At 36.3% G+C, this 19,307-nt stretch overlaps 1 protein-coding gene across 1 annotated transcript in view; it reads left to right on the top strand.

Annotated features, from left to right (window-relative positions):
* The first annotated feature begins 348 nt into the window (after window positions 1–348).
* Window positions 349–19,307, top strand: part of WASL (WASP like actin nucleation promoting factor) — a 71,894-nt gene continuing 52,935 nt past the window's right edge. The window contains exon 1 of the mRNA XM_012762069.2: window positions 349–780. Within this exon, the coding sequence (XP_012617523.1) occupies window positions 664–780 (117 nt within the window). The 5' untranslated portion in view covers window positions 349–663. The remainder of the gene's footprint in view (window positions 781–19,307) is intronic.

Raw genomic sequence — 19,307 nt, 5'->3', positions numbered from 1 at the left:
CTTGAGCGTCCCGCTTCCGCGCCCACCTGGGTCCTCACAGACGCTTCGCCAAGGTGTGCGCCCGCAGAAGGGAGGCCGGCTGCTCAGCAGCGGAGACGAACCTACATCCTCTCTTCAAGCAACAGTCGCTGGGTCCGGGTACCCATCCGCCCAGGCGAGAGGCCAGAAGCCGAGGCCGGCACCGCAGACCCCGGTTCCACTTCGCCCGCGACCGGCGCCTCGGCCGGAAGGGGGCGGGGTCTCGAGCCGGCGCGGCGAGGCCCGCCTGGGTTGGTGGGTTCCCGGCCCAGCCGCGCGTTTCCGGCGCGCTCCCCCGCGTCCTCCGTGCTGTGGTCTCGTCCGCCCCCGCTGCCATGTTGGATTGTGCGGCCGCCGCCGCCGCCGCCGCTGCTGGAGGGTTGGAGGAGGAGTTGAGAGTTTAGCGCAGTCGCCGGAGTGCGAGGACAACGACCATCCGGCACGAACCTAGCCGGGCGGGAGCTGGGAGCTTCCCTTTCTCAGCTGCTCCCCTTCTTTGGCGTCCTCCTCCCCGCGCCAGAGGAGCCGCGGGATGCTGCGCCTCTGACCCCGTTCCTCCCCGCCCCTGTCACCGAGAGGGGGAACGAGCGCTCGCCCACTCGCCGGAGCAGACGGCCCTGGACTCCCAGCCCCGCCGGCGCAACCATGAGCTCCGGCCAGCAGCAGCCGCCGCCGCCGCGGAGGGTCACCAACGTGGGGTCCCTGCTGCTGACCCCGCAGGAGAACGAGTCCCTCTTCACCTTCCTCGGCAAGAAATGTGTGGTCAGTGACCCAGACCCGCGTCGCCACCCTGATGTTAACTCACGGGCCCGGGCTTTGAGGCCGGGAAGTGGGAGTGGGGAAAGAGGCGGGAGCGGCGCGGGGAGGGTCTCGCAGCCGGCCAGGCCGCCCGCCGGCCCCGGCCCCGCGTCCGCGCCCTCGCCCTGCTCCCAGGGCGCGCGCCGGGGCGGCCGGACGCCGCCTTCCCAGCCGCTGGGGAACAAGGGAGTGTCACCTCCGCAGGCCTGCCCTGGAACCCAGCCTGGCCGGGCCCCCGTCCGCGTCCTTGCTGCTGGTTAAAACTTTACTTTCAGGCCGCAAGGGGATTTTCTTGCACAAGCTGCTTCATCTCAGCAAGTGGGCCCTTGTTCTGGCCCTCTTCACCTACTACTTGATCTGGGGTTACTTTCCTTAACAATGCCCGGTTTGAGGAGTGGATAGATCTGGTAATGAAGTGGACCATCGGTGGCATTTAACCCTCTCTTTAAAAGGATTCCAGGAGGAAATGAAGTCGAGTGCATGGTTTCTGGGCACTCTTCGGATCAGAGAAAGGGCAAGAAATGTTACTGCTCCTCGTTGCAGAGAAACAGGGTTTATTTCTCCAGCAATCTCGCCTAGGCCTGATTTCTCTTCTCACTGATTTTTTTTTTTCCTTGGTGGGAGGGGTGCTGCTCTCCCCGCAGCCATGCGCAAGGAAACCTCAGTCTCTGGTAGTTCTTGGCCTTTGGGGCCGAGAATGATTCTTAGGTTGGGGCTGTGTGGTGGATTCCAGCCCCAGATGGCTGGTTGGGAGCGAGCGGTTCTGCTGTGGGAAGGGGAATGTGTGTTGTTGACGGAAGCATTCATTACATTGGCTGTTGGCGCTTCTGGGGGTGGGGAGGTTCTGCTTCGCGGTGTAGGCCTGGTTGGGATCTTACTGAGGGTGACTGGCCTGAACTGTGGTTTGTTGAAATGCTGGCTGGGTCCCTTTCTTCCCTCTTTGCTTGCTAGCACCTGCAGAATATATACCACTGGAACCCAGGAAACACCTATGGAAATTTCAACAGAGCAGCACCATTTTATAACTTTTATTAGTAGTGTTAGATAAACCAGACCAGATTACACATGTTTTTTTAAGAAGCTAGAATTAGACAATTTCTGGAAAGTTACTGGATTAATTGTTAACTTTATATGCGTCTAACCTTTGTATCTTGTGCCATCTAGTAGGGAGATTGAATCGTTCCCTTCAATTTCAGATGTGTTTCATATTTCAGAATTTAAAGAACATTGAGTTTACTGATTAGAAGAATGAAACAAGAGGGGTGGCTCAAAATCAGAGTTTAGGGTAACAACTTTAAAGATAATGAAGTCACTCCTCTTCCCCCACACGCTTTTTTAAATAAATGAGAAAACCGAGCCATTGAGCAGCAAGTCACACAGCAATTTAGTAATGTGACCAGAACTAGAAAACTGGACTCCTGATTCCTAGTCGTGTTATACTTTTCTCTATGTCATGTTGTTGTAGAAGAAGTTTTTTTTCTTATTATTGATTTATTTCTAAAAGTAGTATTAAAGTCATTTTTTCACCAAAAACTAAAATAATTAAAATGTAAGATTCTTAAAGCAGTGCTAATTTTTGTATATTTTCAGCTTAGGAAAATCTCCAGCACTTTGAATGTTAGTTCCCTGAAATGAAAAAAAAATTTCAGTTTTGCTGGTTTATTACATTTGCTATGTAATCTGTATCAAGAAGAAAGTGGAGGTTTTATGTTTTACATACCAGACACATTATTTTAGGAAAGATGTTACATTTATACACTTGTATACTAATTGCTCTGTGCTTACCTATAGTATTTACTGGTTTCAAAAGATAGATAATAGATATAGAAGAGTGCAGTGATAAAGATAGCATTGTGTATTGGTTAGCATAAGCAGATTGCCAAATAGGCTGTCAGTGTTCAGTGCTCAATTTCTTTATCTTGTTTATTATTAATCAGCTTTACCTTTTGAATTTCTGTCATTTAAAACCACACTGTTAAAGTTGCCTGTTCTTGTGGAATGAAATTATTTTGGAGATTACTTTAAAATTTGAAGTCCCTAGTTAATAGAGAGTGAAAGAAGAATGATGTTTTTTAATTTGGGGGAATAAATTTTCCTTCCTTTGCTTACTATGCAGCCTTTTGTAGTTTAAAACAATACTGAGATAAATAGTCCCTTAGTAAATCCACAGCAATAAGATTTGCAGGTCAGACCAAATTTAGAGCTCTGAGAATTTAAGAAACAAAAGAGAAGTGGTTACAGTCCCAGCTGTGGAGGGGCTTCAATTCTTCTTTCATCCAACAAACATTTATTGAATAAATTTTGAGGTCAGAATCAGGGAAGGTTGATACTTGCCCTAAGGGAGCTTACCAGCTCTGAAATGGGAAACAAATATGTAAAATGATGAGTAAGTCAATACTTCGGTGTGATGTGTAAGAAGCTGGATGTCACAATGGAAGATGCCTTGGCTTTGTAATCAGCAAACAGCAAACATAAGGTCAAACACAGGGTCACTTTGGATGAGTTTCTTAACCTTTCTGTCCTAGGTTTGATTTTTTTCATCTGTAAAATATGGATACTATCTCATGGGGTGGTTGTGTGGATTAGGACTGTGTATAAATAAATACGTGGAAACTAGTTTTATAAAAGTTTAGGTTAGGAGATAAGGAGAGGATGGTGGAAGAGAGGATGAGTAAAACCTTTTTAGAATGGGTGACACCTGAATATTTAAGTTACTAGGTATTCCTCAGTTTGATGAAAGGTATGAAATAGCTTGGAGAGTTGGGAAACATACTAACAGTTTGTTACAAAACAAGGAGGGTTTCTGCTTGGGTTCTCAAATTTAGGTATGCATTGGAATCATTATAGAAAGTATTAGAAATGTATATGGGTAGGGCCAATTCCTAGATAATACTTAGGTTCACTGGATCTGAGGTGAGCCTTAGACATTTTTATTTTTAGCAAGCTTGACAGAAATTCTAACATACTACAGTTTGCGAACCACTGTTGAAATCTCCTGTTTTGTGAGAGGGTAATCTTCGAGCACATAGGAATTCTTTGGTCTATATTTTGTGACTGAAAGTTAAATTAAGTTAAAGCAAGCTGTTTTTGTACAGCATTTCTCTGACCCCTTAAGATATCAATGTGCATTTCATAGCTGTAAGAGGGAAATACACTTGAGGAAATATTGCACTAGTTAGTGGGTAACCACGATATCAGATTGACTTTAGAAAGTTTTACAGGGAATGTTAGAGGCAGTATAGAAGGTGAGTTGAGGATTGTGAGAGTGGAGGCAAAGAAGATCAGATAGGTGTTTACAGTACTGCACATGAAATATGATGATGGCCTGAATTAGGGCAGTATTGGTGGGAATTCAAGGACAATTAAAACATCTGCAGCAGAACTTAGTCCCAGTTAGACATAGAGGGTGAGGGAGGGAATTTCGATAAAAACATGCATTATAACCACCAGCAGAAAAAGTATTCAGAAACGTACATATCTCATTAACTGGAAATATGCCTAGATGTTAATGAGACTCTGGATTGGTGATTGGTTTTCATCAAGGAAGTGAATCTTCAGTAAATCTGTTGTGTCACAGTTTTTAGAAACATTTTATAGAAACTGAGGTTTCATTTAAAGTGATATGTAATATATAAATATATGTTATGTACTTTTACATAAAGTAAATAGTTCTGATGCCACTCATTAGCTGGTAGTGTTACATTAGGAGAAAATTTTTCTTCAGAGTCACCTCTGGTCTAAATGGATTGGGGTTGATAATGTGTTGACCATTACATTTCCCTGCTGAACTCACCTGGCTTGTTTTTTCAAGACTTAGTGATACTTAAGAGGGCATTTTTATTAATCAACTTAATTTCTTTTAATTTCTTAATTTCTTTTAATTTTTCAGCACTTGTTTTAAATTATATTATCTAGTTAGTTTTTTTGTTTGTTTCCTTACACTATATATAATTATGGGGGAGAGACTTATGCCTAAGTAGTCTATAATTTTTATAACAGCTAGCACACAGATCAGTGAATACTTATGGACTGAATAACTATACTTGCTCCCTTGTTTGTTCCTTAGGAGGTCATTCAACATTTCTCATTGCTTGATCAGGTTGTTAAACCTTTAGTTTCTAATGCACATGGTATCTGGACTTTAATCTTTGTTTATTAGGAGAACAAAATGGTTTAATTCTGTTGCTTAACTAATATAGGTAGCACAGTATGTTGTTTCTGTTCTAAATCAGACCTTTTAGATAGTGATTCTATCAGGGGTCCTCAAACTGTTTAAACAGGGGGCCAGTTCACTGTCCCTCTGACCATTGGAGGGCTGTTGGAGAGTGCGGTGCACATTCCACACATGCGCACTGTGGGCCTGGGACAAGTCTGGCTGCTAAGCAGGACTGGCAGCAGTGACAAAAACACCTCGGGGGCTGGATAAATGTCCTCAGCTGGCTGCATGTGGCCCGCAGGCCTTAGTTTGAGGACCCCTGTAAGAGGGAGAAATGTGCTTAGAGGGATCATTGTCTTGCACGATGATGGCTTGAATAAGGCACAGCTGGTGGGAAGTTAGGGCTGGGAATGTAGTTCACCTGGAGTCATGAGGAAAGGTTAAAATTCACTGGATTTGGAATATACAAAGATGACAAGGTACCCTTGTCTAGTATTGAGGAAAAGATGAGCACAAAAGTATATGTAATATAGGGTGGACTGTACACACGAGAAGAGATTCGAAGAGTCCAGTAGGACTGGGATATAAGTCCTCTTTCTGGTTATTCTTAGCTCTATAGTGTAGGTGCATTTCTTAAGCAATCTGAGCCTTAATGTCTAGATTTGTAAAATGGGCTTAGTCAAGGATTTCAAAGACTAATAATTATGTAATTATGTACCTAGAGTACATGGCACTTACAGAGTGTTCTAGGAGTCTGGAGAAGCATATGTAAGAAAGATGTTAATAATATTCAGTACTCAGTTTAGATTTCCTGTTGCTGGCAGGGAGGATTTAGAGTAAAATATTGAACTCTATTATAATATTATTTTGATTTAGGTAAATCAATTCTTACAATTTTGTTTAAAGTCAGTTAATTATAGGACATGTAAATTAAAAGTTAAGGAGCAGTCTGCAGAAATCTCTTTGGGGAGTTTCTGGGTACTCAGAGCATCCCTGGCTGCTGAGTGAAGAGGAAGAAAGGGGTACTGATGAAAGAGTTAGGGGTTCTGGATTTTAGTCCATGCTTTGCTACCATTAATACCAAGAGACAGCAGAACCTCAGACGGAACTTTTCTGAAACCCAATTGGATGCCTAAATCAGGCATTTCTGCTTCCTTTTTAGATGTGAAGGCCTAGGTTTTATCTTTTACTGTTAATATATTTCTTGTTTTCTCAACCTCTGTTCTTGTTGTGGTCTGGATATTAGAATTATTAAAGGAAAAATCTGGCTGGGCCTTTCCTTATTCTCATGCCTCTGGAGTTCTGCTACTCCCTTTTTGGCCACCTCTCTCTCCTCTTTTTTATAGACAGTTTAAGGGATTTTATTTAAAATAACACTTTTTAAAAAGTTATCTTTTATGTAACATAAAAATGGTATCTGTGAATAATGTCAGATTGTCAAGTGTAGAAATAAAATGAAATATCTTGCTTAGAAAGCAGATTTGACTAGGAAATTTGAGATTCTCTGCATGGTATATAATCGGAGCATGCTTACGTGTTGGCTGAAGTACAGAGGATTAGGGTTCCACTTGTAGTGCTACTGAGCAGCTTCTACCATGTACATCAGTATTCTAGTCTTCTAAAACTTGATTTTTTAAAGTCTGTGTGAAAATGGGTAAGAGCAAGATTTTTCCAAATGATCATGTGGTTGTAGTTGTTTGTTTCGCTTCTGTCCATATTCCATAGATTTTTTTATGAATAATTTTAATGGAAGTGTGATGGTAGCTTGTTCTAGGTTTGAATAGAAAAAGTAAATTTTAACAGCAGATATAGTTGAGTTTTTAAAACTATATGTATATTTAACAGCAGATATAGTTGAGTTTTTAAACATTCTGTCTAGAAGTAGTATTATAGCTTTGTTCCCCTAGATAAGAAACCCAGCATTCTTTAATAGAGTTCACTTTTACTATAAAATTTCTGGAAACAAAGTAAGTCCATATCTTCTTATTCACAGTGATACAATATACATTGTTAATTATAAATATAATTCTTATTGATATATGAAAAATCTAGTATTTTAAAGTACAGTTAGTCCTTAAAACATTGATAGGTTTTTGGAAACTTGACTTTACGTGGAAGGACATATAATGCCTCTAGTTTACCATAGACCAGGCATCCTCAAACTATGGCTTGTAGGCCACATGCAGGTGTTTTTGCCCGTTTGTTTTTTTACTTCAAAATAAGATATGTGCAGCATGCATAGGAATTTGTTCATAGTTTTTTTTAAAACTATAGTCCTCCAACAGTCTGAGGGACAATGATTTGGCCTCCTGTTTAAAAAGTTTGAGGACCCCTGCCATAGATTGATTGATACAAACAAAAATTAAGTTCCTACAGCATATTTCTAGTCACAAAAACATCACCAAACTTCTAAATAAAGACCAAAACAGTTCTAATATTAAACACCAAAATAAATGTGAGCTATACATACATTAAGAAAGATTAATAAAAACAAGGTAAGTGTTTACCCAGTTATTCCAGTTCAGGGTCACGGGTGGTCTGAGCCTATCCCAGTAGCTTAGGTTGCAAGATGAGAACCAGTCCTAGACAGGACACCATTCCATTGCAGAGTACACTAGTTCCTGGGATAGTGTAGACACATAAATGGACCTAATGTGCACATCTTTGGGATGTGGGAAGAAATCTGAATACCTGGAGAAAACCTATGGAAACGTGAGGAGTATGTGTAAACTCCACACAGACAGTGGCCCTGGCCGAGGATATTTTTCTTTTTTCTCTCATCAATGTTACAAGGAAAGGATGTTGAATAAGATGACATTATTAGAGGACCTGCTGTGTTAAGCATTGTTTAGTAATTAGAAGATATTTGTCATATTTAACTGTATTCATAAATGTAGTATAACAAAAAATAAACCCCATTTTTATTTATTTCATCTATGTCAGTATTCTCAGAAGTATTAGAAGGTTGCACCACCCTAATAGCAATATAGGAGAGTGAAATTAATTAGAAACATTTTCTCTTTGGAGTTAATATGTTGTAGAGGAATTATGACCATTTTTTAAAGAGACCAAATAATTGAATGTGGTCTAAATCTAGAAAAGCCCCTTTTGGAAAATAGGATCAAATGAAAGATCCATAGTTAGTAACATCATATTTCAGTTACTATTACTTTCTGTTAGTTTAATTGTTTTTTGCTGTGGTTTGAATGTGTCCCCCAAAGTTCATGTGTTGGAAACTTAATCCCTAGTGCAACAGTGTTGAGAGGTGGGACTTTAAGAGGTGATTAGGTCATGAGGGTTCTGCCCTCTTGCATGGATTAATGCTGTTATTGTGGGAGTGGATTAGTTTTTGAGGGAATGAGTTCTTGATAAAAAGGTGAGTTTGGGTCCCTTCTTGTCATATGTTCTTTTGCCCTTCCACCATGGAATGAGACAACAAGAAGGCCCTTGCCAGATGTGGGCCCCTTGACGTTGGATTTCCCACCCTCCAGAACTGTAAGAAATAAATCTCAGTTCTTTATAAATTACCCAGTCTCTGGTATTCTGTTATAGCGCCACAAAATAAACTATTAAGAAGACATTCTCAGTATCCTTGGCTTCTTGGTTCTTCTGCCCTAGTGATTTTTAAAACTTACTATTACTATTTTTTTTAAATTAGAGACAAGATCTCATGTTGCCCAAGTTGAAGTGAAGCAACTATTCAATAGGCATGATCTTGGTACTGTGAAGCCTTGAACTCCTGTCCTCAGGCGATCCTCTCATCTCAGCCTTCCAGGTACATAGGACTACAGGCACACATCACTCCACTTAAACTTGGTTTTAATTTGACCTGAAGATTTACTATAGAAATCTGTCTCTGTAAGAGAGTACCCATTAGAGACCAGCTAGAGGCCGGGTGCAGTGGCTCACACCTGTAATCCTAGCACTCTGGAAGGCCGAGGCAGGTAGATTGCTCAAGGTCAGGAGTTTGAGACCAGCCTGAGCAAGAGCAAGACCTCGTCTCTACTATAAATAGAAAGAAATTAATTGGCTAACTAAAAAAAATAGATATATATTTATATAAATATAAATAAATTAGCCAAGCATGGTGGTGCATGCCTGTAGTCCCCCAGCTACTTGGGAGGTTAAGGCTGGAGGATCACTTGAGCTCAGGAGTTTGAGGTTGCTGTGAGCTAAGCTGACACACTCTAGCCTGGGCAACAGAAGTGAGACTTTGTCTCAAAAAAAAAAAAAAATACCAGCTAGATTGAAGCAAAGAGGAAAGCAAATACCACATACCATCTAGGAATGTAAGATGCTGTTAAAAATGATATGAGGAGATTTATAGTATCACAAGGCAAATACACAATCACTTTAGGACAATGAAATGTTTTTCAAGTTGTATTTTAAAGTTAAACTTTTATCTTAGATTTGAAGAAGCTAAAACTATTTAGAGATGAAGTTGTTTATTATTCCTGTGGGTCCAAAACAAATTTTTAAGTGAAATGATCTCTTAAGTGTGGTGAATTACCTAAATATCTAAGAAATCTCTTTATTAGTAAAGGAGCTGGTTTTTTTGTTTGTTTGTTTTTCCTCTGGCCAGGGCTAGAGTGCCCTGGTATTAGCCTAGCTCACAGCAACTTCAAACTCCTGGGCTCAAGCAATCCTCCTGCTTCAGCGTCCTGAGTAGCTGGAACTATAGGCACATACCACCACAGCAGGCTAATTTGTTTCTAGTTTTCGTAGAAACTGTTTCTTCTTGAAGTCTCGTTTTTTTTTTTTTTTTTTTGCTTAGGCTGGCCTGGTACTCCTGACTTCAAGTGATCTTCCAGCCTCAGCCTCCCAGAGTGCTAGGATTACATTCATGAGCCATTGTGCCAGGCCTCTCATGCCTTTTTTAAAAACATTTTTTTTTTAATTATATAGACTTTTAAACATGTACAAAGTAGAATAGCATATGGAACTACATACACTATTACCCTGTTTCAGTGGGTTTCAACTCATGTCCAGTCCTGTTTGCTCTCTCTACCTAGTTTTCCTTTTCCTATATTATTTTAAATTCAGTCTCAGGCATCGTATTTTTTCCTCCTGATCAGTGTGGCCATAGGTTTATACATTTTTTTGATTGCCTAAAAGAACCAGCTTTTAGTTTCACTGATTGCCGTTTTTTTTATTTTATTGATTTCTGCTCTGTTCTTTATTATTTTTTTCTGCTTGCTTCACTTTTGTGTCCCCCTCCCCCACCCCCAGTTTTTTTTTTTTTTTCAGGTAGTAACTACTGATATAATTGAGACCTTTTTCCTTTTTCTAATATAGATACTTTTTATCCTAAGTACTGCTGTAGGGGCATCCCACATATTGGATATTGTGTGTTTTCATTTTTATTTAATTTAAATGGGTTTTTAAAAAGTATGAAATTTAGTTTCTAAACATTTAGGGATTTTCCAGATATATTTTTATTACTGACTTCTAACTTCATTCCATTGTTGAACATATAAGTCCTTTTTATCGAGCAGTGTTTTTATAGCCCAGAATATGTTCTAAATTGATGTTCCAGGTGCACTTTAAAATGGTGTATATCACTGTTGGGCAGAGTGTGTTCTGCAAGTATTATATCAAGTGGATCCGTAGTTTTGTTCAAGTCTTCTTTATCCTTTTTTGTCAGCTTACTCTTATTAGTTATTGAGAGAGGTGTCAAATTCTTTGACTATCATTATGAATGGGTCTCTTTCTCCTTGCAGTTCTGTTAGCTTTCGCTTCGTATGTTTTGAACCTCTTTAGTAGGTATAAACATTTATAATTGTTATGTCCTCTTGATGAATTGATTCTGTTGGTATTGTGAAATGACCTCCCTCATCCCTGATATACTTTGCCCTGAAATCAACTTTGCCTGACATTAATATAGCCACTACACCTGTCTTTGCATTGGTGTCATCTTTTTGTGTTCCTTTACATTTCATTTGTTTGTGTCTTTATACTGAAAATGGGATTCATATGTGTAGCACATAGTTAGAGCTTGCTTTTTAAATTCAACCTGACAATATCTCTCCTTTAATATGGTTGTTTAGACTATTTACATTTAATGTAATTATTGAGATGGTTGAGTTTAAATCTAACATCTTTCTATTTGTTTTCTATTTGTCTTTTTTTCTTTTTCCCTTTTTTTTGCCTTTCTTTATCTCATTTTAATCTTTTTATGAGTTACAACTTTATTTTGTTGTTTTCTGACTTGTTTTAGGAGGTACAGTACATATCTTTAACTTATGACAGTCTACTTTCATGGGCTATTACCGCACATTCAGTAGCATAGTTCCATTGCTTCCCTCTAGGTTATTATGCTGTATTGTTGCCATGTATTTTACTTCTACAAATGTTATAAGATGTAATATATTGTTACTATTTTTACCCTAAAGATTCAATTGTCTTTTAAAGAGATTTAAATAGTAAGAAAAAAAGCCTTATATTTATCCACTTGGTTATCATTTCTAGTGCCCTTAATTCCTTTGTAGAGATCTAGATTTCTCTTTGGTATCATTTTCCTTCAGCCCAAAGTATTTTTTTTTTCCTTTCTTTTTAAACATCTCTTGTAGTGCAGGTCTCCTGCTGATAAATTCTTTTGGCTGTGTATTTCTGGAAGAGTCTATATTTTGCCCTGATTCTTAAAGATCCTTTCACTGGATACAGAATGTTAGTTTGATAGTTTTTTTCTTTCTGTTTTTTTAAAGATGTTACTTGAGTATCTTCCAGTTTGTACTTTTTCTGACAGGAAACCTGCTGTTGTCCTTTTTTTTCATCTTGTGTACATAATGTACCTCTTTTTCTCTGACTGCTTTTTAAATTTTTCTCTTCATTACTGGTTTTAAGGGATCTGATTATGATGTGCCTTTATGTAGTTTTCTTATTGTTTCTTATGCTGGAGTTTTTGAGCTGCTTGGATCTATGAGTTTAAATAAGTTTACATCAATTTTGAAAAATTTTCAGACATTTTTTATTCACATATCTACTCTCCTTTCCCCTGGCCCTGCTGGACTTATGTGCCGCATATATCAGATTGATTGAAGTTGCCACACAGCTCACTGCTGCATGGGTCTTTTTTTTTTTTTCTTCTGTCTTTTTCTCTCTATATTTCTTTTGGATAGTAATTGTTGCTATGTATTTAAATTCAAAAATATTTTATCTGCAATGTCTAAGCTGCCATTAAAATCATCCACTTTTTTCCCCCCATTTCAGACATTACAGTTTTTATTTGTAGAAGTTTGATTTGGGTTTTCTTAAAAATATATATTCCTTGTCTCTATAAGGACAGGTTCAGTCTGCTCTTTGCTACAGGTTTTCCTCCATTGTCTGCTTATTCTTGGTTGCTGGTTTATATTTATGTTTGAAGGACTACTTGCTCAATATAGGTAGCTGGCTTGAATTTTTTTTAAATTAATAGACTTTATTTTTTATAGCAGTTTTAGGTTTATAGGAACATTGTGCAGAAAGTACAGAGGGTTCCTATATATTCCATCTTCCTCCCCCTCCCAGTTTCATCTGTTATTATAATTTGCATTAGTATGTAAATTTGTTACAGTTGATGAACCAATATTGATATATTGTTATTAACTTAAATCCATAGTTTATATTCAGTTCATCTCTTTGTGTTGTTTTGTACAGATTGTGGGTTTTGATTTCACAAGTGCATAATGTCATGTATCCACCATTACAGTGTCATACAGTGTAATGTAACTGCCCTAAAAATACCCTATGCCTTACTTTTTCATCCTTCCCCTCCCCTGCTCAAACCCTAGAATCTACTGATTTTTTTTACATTTTCTATAGTTTTGCCTTTTCCATGATGTTATAAAATTGGAATCATACAGTATATAGACTTTACAGATGGCTCCCTAATCCTGTTGTTTCATATCGTCACTAGCATTTGGTATTGTCAGTGGTGTTTTGGATTTTAGCCATTCTAATAGGTTTGTTGTTGTATGTCATTGTTTTAATTTGCAGTTCTCTCATGCCATATGATGTTGACCATCTTTTCATATGATTATTTGGCATCTGTTTATCTTCTTCCTTTGTCTATTTTTTAAATAGGCTGTTTATTGTTGAGTTTTTAAAAGTTCTTTCTCTATTTTGGAGTCAATTTCTTTATCAGATATGTGTTTTGCAAATATTTTCTCTCAGTCTGTGACTTGTTTTTTTCATTTTTTTATCAAATGAAGTTTTAAATTTAATGATGTCTAATTTTTCAATTTTTTCTTTCATGGATGATAGTTTTTCTTTCATGATGATAGTTTTTGGTGTTGTATCTAAAAAAATCATTGCTAATCCCAAAGTTGCCTCAATTTTCTCTTATGTTCTCTTTTTAAAGTCTTATAGCTTTGCATTTGACATTTAGATCTATGATCCATTTTTGAGTTGATCTGTGTAAGGTGCAAGGTCAGTGCCTAGATTGGATTTTTTTTCTTTCTTTTTCTTTTCTTTTATATTTTTTCTTTTTCTTTTTGGCAGGTAGATGTCTAGTTTTTCATCATTTGTTGAAAAGATGATTATCTTTTCTCCATTGGATTGTCTTTGCTCCTTTGTCAAAGATCAGTTATATAGGTCTACTTTCTATTCTGTTCCACCAATCTAGTTTGTCTATTTGTCTTTCGACAATACCACACTGCCTTGATTATTATAGCTTTATAGTAAGTCTTGAGGACAAGTAGGGTCAGCCTTCTGATATTGTTCTTATTCTTCAGCATTGTGTTGACTATTTTGGATCTTTTTCCTTTTCATATCCTTCAGTTTGTTGATATCTACAAAACAATAAAATTTTGATTGGGGTTCTGTTTGATTGGGGATCTTTAGATCCATTTGTGGAAAACCGACATCTTCACAGTATTGAGTTTTCCTATCCATGAACACGAACTCTCTCTCCTTAACGTTTTTGATTTCTTTCATCAGAATTTTGTAGTTATGTATATCTTACACATATTTGTAAGATTTATACCTAGGTATTTTATTTTGTTTGTCCTAATGTAAATGGTGCTATGTTTTTAATTTCAAATTTTAATTGTTCATTGCTGGTACATGGGAAAGCAATTGACTTTGCATGTTAACCTTGTATCCTACAGCCTTTCTCTAATAGCTTATTAATTCTTGGAAGTTTTTTGTTTCTTTGATTCTTTGGGATTTTCTAATAGACAATTATGTCATTTGCATGGCAGTTTTACTTCTTTCTTTCCAGTGTGTATATGTTTCATTTTCTTACTGCATTAGCTAGGAGTTCTAGAATGGTGTCAAATAAGAATGGTGAGGGATATTCTTATTTTGTTACCAGTATTAGCGGAGAAAGCATCTAGTTTTTCACCATTAAGTGTAGTGTTAGCTATAGATTATTTGTAGATGTTCTTCATCTAGTTCCCTTCTATTCTGAGAGTTTTTATCATGAATAGGTGTTGGATTTTGTCAAACCCTTTTTGTGCATCTATCCATATGATTATATGGTTTTTCTTTAGCCTATTGATATGATTGATTATAGTAGTTGATTTTTGAATGTGGAGCCAACCTTGCATACCTGGAATAAATTCCTCTTGGTTATGATGTATAGTGTATATAATTCTTATTATATATTATTGGATTCAATTTGCTAATTTGTTTTTTACATCTTTGTTTATGAGAGATAATGGCTTGTAATTTTCTCTTTTTGTTAAGTCTTTCTCTCATTTTGGTAATTAGCACAGTGCTGGCCTCACAGAATAGTCACAAAATATTTCCTTCTATTTCTGGAAGAGATTGTAAAGAATTAGTATCATTTATTCCTTAAATGTTTAGTAGAATACACCAGAGAAACCAGTTTTGAAAGGTTATTAACCTTTGGAAGTTTATTATTGATTGAATTTCTCTAATTGTCATGGGCCTATTCAGATTGTCTAGTTCTTTTGTGAATTTTGATTAGATTATGTCTTTTCAGGAATTGGTCCATTTTATCTTAAATTATCAAATTTGTAGGCATAGAGTTCATAAGACTTATTTGTTATTCTTCAACTGCTTATGGCATCAATAGTGATAGCCCTCTTCCATTGATCAAGTCAGTAATTTGTATCTTCCCTTTTTTTTTTGTTAGTCTGGTTAGAAATTTATCAATTTTATTGATTTTTTTTCATTTCTGTATTGATCTACTTTTAATTGCATTGATTTCTACTGTGATTTTTATTTTTTTCTTTTCATCTCCTTACTTTGGATTTAATTTGCTTTCTTTTTTTCTAGTTTCCTAAGGTAGATGCTTAGGTCATTGATTTTAGATCTTTTTTGTTTTCTAGTACATTCAGTGCTATACACTGCCTTTGCTGCATCCCACAAATTTTGATGATTTGTTATTTTCATTTAGTTCAAAATATTTTAAAATTTCTTTTGAGACTTTAAGTTAACCATGTGTTATTTAGAAGTATATTTAGAAATATTTTGGAATTTTCTAGCTCTTTCTGTTATGGATTTCTAGTTTAATTCCACTGTGATCTGAGAGCATACTTTGTATGATTTCTATTCTTTAAATTTGTTAGGGTGTGTTTTATCGCCCATGTGTGTGGTCTGTCTTGGTGATTGTTCTATGTGAGTTTGAGAGGAATATGTATATTTTGGATTTGTTAGATGAAGTATTCTATACATGTCAACAAGATCCAGTTGATTTGGTGTTGTTCAGTTCAGCTATCAATATATCCTTACTGATTTTTTGCTTGCCAGATCTGTCAATTACTGATAGAGGAGTGTTGAAGTTTCTAACTAAAATGGTACATTTATCTATATTTGTTTTTGCAGTTCTGTGGGCTTTTTGCCTCATGTATTTTTATACTCTGTTGTTAAGCACATACACTTTACAGATTGTTATATCTTTTTGGAGTATTGACACCTTTATCATTATGTGTGCCCTTCTTTATCCCTGATAATTTTGTTGTTTTTTTTTTTTTAACTCTGAAGCATGCTACACCTGAAATTAATATAGCTACTCCAGCTTTCTTTCAATTTAGTGTTAGTATGCTATATCTTTTCTCTGTTTCTTTGCTTTTAATTTATTTGTGTCTTTCTATTTTAAGTGGGTTTCTTGTAGATGCTATAGTTGAATCTTTTTTAAATATCCATTCTGACAGTCTTTGTGCTTTAATTGGTATATTTAAGAGTATTCATATATAAGATGATTATTAATATGGTTGGATTAATATCAGCTGTATTTATAACTTTTTCTTGTCCTTGTTTTTTTTTCTTTCACTTTTTTTTTTGCTTACTTTGATTTTAATTCATGATTTTATATGATTCCATTGTCTCTCTTCTCTTAGCATATCAATTATACTTCTGTTTAAAAATTTTTTAGTGGTTGCCCTATAATATGCAGTATACATTTACAACTAATCTAAGTTCAGTTTCAAATTATACTGCTTCATGGGTAGTGGAGGTACCTTATAACAGAGTATTCCCAATTTCTTTCTCCCATCCCTTATAACAGCAGTCCCAATCTTTTTGGCACCAGGGACCAGTTTCATAGAAGACAATTTTTCCATGGACCAGGGGTAGGGGCATGGTTTTGGGATAATTCAAGTGCATGACATTTATTGTTCAAACCTCTCTGCTAATGATAATGTATTTGCAGCCACTCCCCAGCACTAGCATCACCTCCTCAGCTACACCTTAGATCATCAGGAATTAGATTCTCATAAGGAGTGTGCAACCTAGATCCCTTGTATGCACAGCTATAGTAGGGTACACACTGCTATGAGAATTTAATGCCACCACTGATCTGACAGGAGGTGGTGCTTGGGCAGTGAGGTGAGTGATGGGGAGCAGCTGTCAATACATATGACAATACATATGACTTCCCTTGCTTGCCTGCTGCTTACCTACTGTTGTGTGGCTCCGCCCCTAACAGGCCACGGACCAGTGCTGATCTGCAGCCCAGAGGTTGAGGACTATAGCCTTATAACATTGCTGTCATTAATTTTACTTATCTAAAATTTATAATAACTAAACATGTTGTTGCTATTGTTATTTTAATCAAACTGTTACCTGTTAGATCAATTAAAAATAAGAAAAATAAAAATATTTTATTTAGCTTCATTTATTCCTTTTCTAACAATGTTCTTTCTGTATATTTGAATTTCTGACCTATATCATTTTTCTTCTCTGGAGAACTTTTTACCATTTCTTACAAGGCAGGCCTACTGATAACAAATTACTTCAATTTTTGTTTGAGAACTATTTCTCCTTCACTTTGAAAGATAGTTTTGCTGGATACAGAATTTTAGATTGGTAGATTTTTTTTCTTTCACTACTTTAAATATTTCATTCCACTCTCTTCTCTTTGCTTGGTTCTGAGAGACGTCAAATGCAGTTTTATCCTTTTCCCTCTACAGGAAAAGAAAATTCCTCCAGTAGGAATTTTTAGGTTTATTTGCAGCCAGACTGATTGAATTCTTAATTTTTTGAGTCTCTGTTTGATGCAACTATTATAATCTTTTTCCTATTTTTGAGAAAGACCTAGGAAAGTTTGAGAAGCTTTTTAACTCCTTATTTGATTAAATGTACTCTAAACGATTATAATTTTATATTAAGGGGGCCCAAAGTAATGCTTATAGTATATACCTATTCAGTAACTATTGAATTTAACTGTCAGAAATTCACTATCAGAAAACCTGTAAATAAGGAATTGGTTTCATGCATACACCCACACACATACTGGAAGACTCATTTTAGTACTACATTTTAAATTGATTTTGTCATGTTGTATCTCTTTATTCCATAACCTTAGATCAACCTGTTCATTTCTAAAAACAAGAATCTTCCACAGAATGCTACAGAATGCTAGGAAACAGTTTGAAGGAATCCAAAAAATTATGTAATACACAGCTGTGAGACTTTAGAAAAAGCTCTAATAGCAGTCAAGTGACTTATTTAAAAAATATTTCTTTCTCATTAAAAATATAGTGCTCATTATTGAAGGTTTAGTCCTGCAACGTCCAGTATAGTATTTAGTAGACATTAACCACATATGGCTATTGAGCAATTTTGAAATATGATTGATTAAAATTCAAATGTTTAGTGAGTATGAAATATATACTGGATTTTTAAGGCATACAAAAAAGGATGTGAACTATTTAATATTTTAATATTGATTACATGTTGAAATAGTGTTTTTTATGTATTCAGTTAAATAAAATTTATTAAAATTAGTTTCACTTTTTATTTATATATTGGCTACTAGAAATTTGAAATTGCTTATTTGGCTCACATTATATTTCTTTTGGATAGTTCAGACTAGGCAGTTCACAGAGTAATAATGATAATAGTGAAAATCATCTATCCATCATCCAGAAATAACACTTATTAATGTTTTTGTCCAAATCTTTCCAGATTTTGTTTTTCATGAACTATTGAATGATGTCAACACACATAATGTACTTACTCTCAGCAGACACACCTCCACAGGCACAGACATGAATTTTTTATGGACATTGTTTCATGTCAGTGGGTATATCACTATCAGTGGACACATTATATGGATTCACCAATTCCCTAGGGATGGTCAGGCTTTTTTCCTCTTCCTCCCCTGCCAACGTAGTGTTGCAGGGTGTGTGTGTGTACATATTTTATCTATTTTCACAGACTTGATCTGTTATTTTACAAAGATACTATCCAAGAAATAGGTTTGCTCAGTTAAAGGGTAAGCACTTTTTAAAATTTGATTTTTGCCTTGCCAAATTCTACTTTCCAATAATTTGTACCTTTTATAATGATAATCTAGTGTATTCTTTGTAGTTCTTAAAAGTGCCCAATCCCCATGTAACCTTAAACAAATATAAGTAGTTGTATTTTTTATATTTAATTTCATAAACATTGTTCTGAATTTTAAAATGTGATTTTTGAATGCTGGGCATGATTTTTCTAAGTATTCTTTGAGATATCTCAACTTGAAAATGAAAGTGAATGAGTGAGAAGATAAATATAATAATGTATTTTACAGTCAAGTTTATGTATTTCCCTTGTAAAGTGAGGTATTGTTTCCTTTCAAATAAAGCAAATAGGAAGGATGCATTAATATTTATTGTTAATAAGAACTTTCTCCCTAAGTTATGTAGCTACCTTGAAACAAAATTGTGTCAAATATAAGAAGTCATTAGTGTTTGGTGGTTTGCTTTAATACTTCATATCGTGATACTTTTTTTCACTTAAAAATTAAATTATATTTTTATACAATAAAATACATAGATTTTAAATATTAAGTTTGATAAATTTTGACAAGTGAGACATTATATAACCAGCACTTCAGAAATAATATTTCTAATATCTGTAACACCTCAAAAAGATCCCTTGGGTCCCTATTAGCCAATTAATT

Source organism: Microcebus murinus, chromosome 9 (genome assembly GCF_040939455.1).
Source record: "Microcebus murinus isolate Inina chromosome 9, M.murinus_Inina_mat1.0, whole genome shotgun sequence".
In the NCBI taxonomy this organism is placed as follows: Eukaryota; Metazoa; Chordata; class Mammalia; order Primates; family Cheirogaleidae; genus Microcebus; species Microcebus murinus.
This window is presented reverse-complemented; position numbering and strand designations above follow the sequence as displayed.